The 6999-nt window shown below is 35.0% G+C and overlaps 1 protein-coding gene across 1 annotated transcript; it reads left to right on the forward strand.

The window, feature by feature from the left end:
• The first annotated feature begins 2051 nt into the window (after positions 1-2051).
• sh2d1ab (SH2 domain containing 1A duplicate b) lies at positions 2052-3971 on the forward strand. The gene is made up of 3 exons (XM_084133215.1): positions 2052-2231; positions 2427-2490; positions 3230-3971. The coding sequence occupies exons 1-3, from the start codon at positions 2071-2073 to the stop codon at positions 3353-3355; spliced, it is 351 nt and encodes a 116-aa protein (XP_083989341.1). The 5' UTR covers positions 2052-2070; the 3' UTR covers positions 3356-3971.
• The last annotated feature ends 3028 nt before the right edge of the window (positions 3972-6999 follow it).

Genomic DNA, 6999 nt, shown 5'->3' on the forward strand with positions numbered 1-6999 from the left:
TTAAGTCTTCCTGGCAGAACTTTATGCTAAAGCTTTCATTTCTAGAACACAGTTCAGTAGTGGGATTGAATGTGAGATTGAATAAGTCACTCAATAACGTCCACAATGGTTTTGGACACCCAAATGGCTGTTCCCTCAAATATTGCCCTATTTAAAGTTTTTTGGCTTTTAGTATGAATGTGTTAGCCTTACTGTTATCTATAAGCTAGTGTGCTCCAAAAAAGTGACAAAATTCGCATTTAGAAAACCAAACCCAACATTGAAAATGAAAATCCAATGTCAGATTGACGTTGATCTCCAACATTGGACAGACGTTGTATTGTGGTTGAAAATGAAAATCGGGTTGACGTCAGAAACCAACATCAGTCGGATTCTGACGTCAACCCGACTTTTATTTTCAATCAATATCCAACGTCAATCTGACGTCGGGTTCTGACGTCAACCCGACTTTCATTTTCAACCAAAATGCAACCCCTGCAACCAAAATCATCCACTGACTGATGTTACTTTCTACTCAATGACCTTGACAAAATTGTAGTGGAGTAAAAAGTACGATATTTGTCTTTCAAATGTAGTGAAGTTAAAGTAAAAAGTTTCCAGAAAAAATAATACTCAAGTAAAGTACAGATACTCAAAAGGTGTACTTAAGTACAGTACTCAAGTAAATGTACTTTGTTACTGTCCACCTCTGCTCAAGCCATCCTGTATATGACTTTCTTCATTCAGACTAATACAATCAGACTTATATTAATAAACACCCTGATGCTTCTGAGCTTTATAATGGCAGTGGATTGCAACCATCAGATTGAAGCTCAAAAAAAGTGCATCCATCCATTATAAACGAACTCTACACGGCTCCGGGGGGTTAATAAAGGCATTCTGAAGCAAAGCGATGAGTTTGTGTAAGAAATATATTGTATTCGTCTGAAAGAAGAAAGTCATATACACCTAAGATGGATCTTTCTTCTGCTGAATATTACTTCTTGCTCAGTCATTGAGTTGCTTGTCATACTCACACAGGGATCTTGTTCAATGTGCCCTCTTTTTTATCATAATAACAGCAGGGGTCAAATCCATGCAACATGCATCATCAACCCTGTGTATTAACACTTTATGGACAACAGCCTCTGAAGAACCTCTCTTTCTTAATAAACTTCCCCTTTTAGCCCAAAATAATACATTTCAATAACACCACAGTGTTTTTACTCTCAGAGTATATTCCACATTCTCTGATTTATTGACCTGTTAACTCATTTACATTTCCACATCAGTTGAAATAAATCAAATGAAATAATTTGTCTAAAATTGTCTTTTTCACTATGCAGATCTATTTCTTTGTATGTATACTTCAAAAACATTCAGCTAAAGATACATGCACTACAAAAAAAGAGAAAAAAAGAAGGTACAAACACGCAGAGACAGGATGTAGTGGTGACAGGGATGTTCTGTGACAGCAGTCTGTACTGGATACAGAAGCATTTTTCCACCTTGTACGTGTACAACTCTCAAACATGCTACAAGAAACTTCAACATAAAACATAGAATTGTTGTTATTGTTGTTACTTTCTTTGTTTTTGTTGTTGTTGTTTACAGAGTCTAAATTGCGACCTATTGTATTACTGAAAACCACTCTAATAGACCTTTGCACAGTCTGAGGTGATTACAGCGTGAAAGCAGCTTGAAAATCAATATAATTGTAATATAATTTATTGTGTGGACATACTGTGTGAAACATAAAGGGCTCTTTGAATTCTGTTTTGCACCATTCTGTAATAATGCCATTGTCTAATGGCAGGGTGTGTTATATATTAACAATTTCAAAAATAAAAAAGAATGACACCATTGTGCAGCACTAATTTGTAAAGTATAATTTCAGCAGTACATCCAGATATCTGCATGGCAGTTGAACTCTAGATGAACTGATATTACCATTTTACTAATGTTCCACTGGCATTTTGCATGCATTTGCTATTGTTGCAGAAATTGTCTTATTTTTTTAAGAGCTTATTTCCTGCCTTGTTTCATCATTTCCTGCCCAAGGGACAAATATCACTCGCTGGTAGTGATTGCATGAGAAACAATGCATGCAGCACAATGGAATCGCTTTCTGTTTATCATGGGGCCATCAATCGAGAAACGTGTGAGATGCGTCTGTGTGAAGCGGGCAAAGATGGGAGCTATTTAATTCGAGACAGTGAGAGCGTTCCTGGGGCCTACTGCCTCTGTGTCCTGTAAGTCCTCAAGAAATCTCAGCATTTTCTGGAGCTTTAAGCTCATTTCAAGCGTGTCACTCGAGTTAACGCAAAATTTCACAATTACAAATTAAGTCCAAATTTTTATTTTAACTGCACATGTACAGTTTCAAACGGGCAAGTTCTATTTATTGGCCTTTGCTTTTATTAATCTGTGATTTCTCACACTGCCAGGTGTAAAGGTTTTGTCTACACGTACCGGCTCCAGAAAGACAAAGCGGGCTCCTGGGCGGCTGAGGTGAGAATCTTGAACTCAAGAACAAAATGATACATTAAAAGACACTACACAAAAGCAAACCTCATATGCAACATCAGATATTATTATTGAAATATGTTTAGCTTTAAAAATACTCTAGCTTTGTATCTTACAATTGTCTACTTCTGAAAATTTGTGACAGGTAGCCCAATAATTATAACTCCTTCATTGCTGTTCATTTAGATTTTCTTTTTGTATTTGAACCGCAGCTAAATTTAAGTAGAGGTTTTTTTTTATGTTTTTTTTTTTTTTTTTTACAACTAAATTATGATGAGTGCTGGAGACACAAATTGGCTGATTTTCCAATGAAAAGCATATGTATCATGTGTAACTAGAAATTGTGTAAATCTGTCAGTAGTAATTTATGAGGATAACATTACAAAACTGTGTGTTTCCTGAGAATGACTCAAATGTTCAGAGGTATGAAACAGCTGTGGAAAGGTATTGTTTGGCTGGGCTGAGATTTAAGTGATTTACAGAGACAAATCTCTCCGCTCTAACATCTATAAAGCCAACATCTCATTTTGAGACTGCGTGACATTATGGGTATAGATCTTATAGATAACATTAAAGACATATGGGTGCTGTATATTTGGACTATTTCTGATTTACAGATTTGAGCTGATCTGCCCTAGTTCACGGGTCCTTGCAAATTATACTGATATTGTTGTTGTTATTTGTTGTTGTTTGTTTGTTTATTTATTCGTTTATTTTTTGACAGACAGCACCGGGTCAGACTAAACGCTTGTTCCGAAAAGTCAAGAATTTGATAAGTGCCTTTGAGAAACCAGACCAGGGCATCGCTATTCCTCTCCTCTATCCCGTAACTGCCCAGAAGTTCTGCTAGAATATTCCTCATCACCATCCTAAAACCAACTAAACAATCTACAAGCATCTTTATGCTGTTTCATAATAATGTGGATTTGTACATATAATAAAAGGATTTGTATAAAAGAAAAATCTTAATTTGTAAAGAATGTTTGGTAACACTTTATTTTACAGTGTCCTTATTACATATGTTACATGTACTTACAATAGTATTAACAGTTAATTATGCATAATTACATGCAACTAACCCTCAACCAAACCCTAATCCTACCCTAACTCTATAGTAAGTACATGCACTTAATAAATATTACTCAGTACTTAAATATATAATTACACTGTAACAATGACACCGTAAAATAAAGTGTAACCGAATGTTTTACTGTGGGAAATTGTGAAAGCTTAATCTCAAATGTATTTAATACTGTGATCGATGGTCAACAAATATCTGGGGTTTTTTTAATCCTACTTAATCCGTTACTCTAGATTATTATCATACATATGTATACATGCTGATTATTTACTTCATCTCAGTAATTCCTAAAGTATAATTTGAATTTGAATAGATAACTGAATAAATACTGACAATATAATTTTTTGTGTGTCTGGTGACTTTTAATAAATCACACATTACTTGACTTGAATTGACTTGGACTATTTCTATTCAATAATAATAATTAGTAATTGAATAATAATTCATAATTTAATAATAATAAATAATTCTATTTCAAATGTTTAATAAAACAGAAAATGTTAAATCATTTTTTTTTCTTTGTGCCAAAATAATATTTTTCTGTAGAATGTGATCACTATCATTTGTGTGTTAATTGAGCTTGACATTTTTGATTAATTATTACAACAAATTTAGAAACAGGAAGTCTTTTGTGAAGACTTATTCGGGTACACTTTATTGTCCTTGCTTACATGCTACATGTACATTACATGCAACTAACCCTAAACCAAACCTTAACCCTATAATAAGTACATTTAGTTCATTATTATTTCTCAGTACTTTACATGTATAATTACATTGTAACACAAATACCTTAAAATAAAGTGTGACCTCTTTTTCCAACAAACTCTTACCTAATCTCATTTTTTTTTTTATGAAGTGAATGTTGAAACGCTCTGTGTCTGCCAAGTGCCTACAATTCTTTCAACGCATTGCATGTTGCCAATAATGAATAAAGGGATGGTTCATCCGAACAGTGTCTGTGCCACGAGCGGGACCCGGGGGGGATTCCAACACCCAGTAATCGTAAATGGCCAGACACATTGTGTGCTCGGGACTGACCCTGCGCCCATGAAATCTGCCATTATTCACTCTCCTCATGTCACTTTAACCTGTGTCATTCTGTCTTTCTGCAAAATGCAAAAGAAGATATTTTGAAGAACTTCTGAGTCCAAATAACATTAGACCCCATAAAAGTATCTCACGAAGATATAAATATCTTATTTTGAGTCAAACTAAAGAAAGAAATCCATACGAGTTTGGAACAACACGAGGGAGAGTAAATCATGACAGAATTTTCAGTTTTGGACGAAGTCATTTTCCAGCTTGAAGAAAGTAATTTGTGTGACTTCCATCGATGTTGAAGAGCAGCGTGGAGGACAGCGGCTGAGTCCACACCAGAGAACTGAGAGCAGGGTGAAAAGTGAGAGATGTCTTAGGCACTATCAGTGGCGTTTCCTCCAAAGAGGCAAGGGAGGCAGTGCCTCCACACAAAAAACAGGATGAGAAAATAATCCATAATCCATAAAAATAAAACAACGCAAATATTACAAAATGTGACATTAAAAAGTGTATAAATCACTTGTTTTTCTAAAGTAACACTGTTCAACAGCAACACCCGCAGGTAAAGTTACAGTGGGACTCCACGTCTCTCGTGCCTCCCCTGAGCCCATTGAGTTTTAACATTAAGTTTTGAGATTTGGTGGGGGGTAATTGAGAATGAATGGGGGAAAGTCACATGAGAGGAGGCAATACCTCCATCAAGCTATGATTGGATGTGATTGGTTATCATTGACTATGAATGAACAAAATGATTGTGTTAATGGGAAAACATCTTAAAAAGTAAGTAAAAAGCTCAGCCACTTAGATATTACGCTTTGTCACATCAAAATCAAATGGTAACACTTTATAATAACATTAAGTTGTAAGTCATTTATAAGTGGTTAGTTAATGATGAACTAATCATTTACAAAACATTCATAAATGATTAGCAAGTGATATACTAACATTTTATGTATGTTTTGTAAATTCCGTTACAAGTAATTTACAAGTGATTAGTAAATGATTAACTAATTATTTACGAAACATGACCATGCGTTCATAAATGATATGTTAATTATTGTATGTATGTTTTGTAAATTCAGTTATTAGTCATTTACAATTGATTAGTTAATGATTAACTAATCATTTACAAAACATGAATATGCGTTTCATAAATGTTTAATAAATTATGTAATTTTTTTTTTGTATGTATGTAGCAATTAGAGGGTGCAGAAAGTGTTGTAAATGCCTTGTATACACGTACAGATCATTTGTAACAGGTAAGTAACAGTGTTCAACACAATGATGTGTAAACGCATGAATAAATCATTTACAACACTTTCTGCATCCCCTAATCTAAAGTGTAAACTATTCTTCACTTGTAAATGTGTCACACATCATTCGTAGATAAGATTCGTTGATCTTATGCCTTATTGATTCTTGAAGTGTTTATCTACGAATGATGTGTAACACATTTACAAGTGATGAATAGTTTACACTTTAGATTAGGGGATGCAGAAAGTGTTGTAAATGATTTATTCATGCGTGTACACATCATCTATAACAGGTGTTGAACACTGTAGTGTGTACTGCAGTGTAAGTGTTGACTGGTGAGGGTATAGACAGCTGTCTTCTGTAGTGTGTAGTGTGTAGTGTAGTGTGTAGTGTAGTGTGCACTGCACTGTAAGTGCTGACTGGTGAGGGTATAGACAGCTGTCTTTTCTGAAACACATGGAGTCTTTAACCACTTTGCACCTGATGTGACCAAAACATTAAAAAAAGTAACAATTTATTAAACATTTATGAAACGCATAGTCATGTTTTGTAAATTATTAGTTAATCATTAACTAATCAAATGTAAATGACTAATAACTGAATCTACAAAACAATGTTAGTACAAATTAATGGAAATACACTGTCCCCTCATAAGAGTCTGTTTGCAAGCCGCAGAAAGCCACCTTATGCGACACACACACACACACAGTAAACCCGTGTTGTTCACTCAGCTGCCCATAATTACAACGAATTAATAAAAAACACAATATATTGACCCGCATTCTGTTTTCTCTCATGTGCCATGCACGTTTGCGATGACGTAATATGCACGCAAACGCACCAGGGTTTGATAGAATCAAGTTGGGTGTGAAACCCAGGGGGGCACCCGGAAAGCGTACCATCCCCGGGGGCCGCCATTGGCTAACAAGCCATCACCTGCTGTTAGCATTCCATTGACTCCCATTCATTTTGGTGTCACTTTGACAGCGAATAACTTTACATCTGAGGCGTTTAAAGACTTTATTTCTCCATTGTTTATTTCTAAAGAAACACGACAATGTATAAAAGGCTCCATTACCTTGTATCTTACGTTATGGCCCCGTAGAAGCAGTTTTTGT

This window comes from Abramis brama (genome assembly GCF_963993115.1).
Source record: "Abramis brama genome assembly, chromosome: 13".
NCBI classification, from domain to species: Eukaryota; Metazoa; Chordata; class Actinopteri; order Cypriniformes; family Leuciscidae; genus Abramis; species Abramis brama.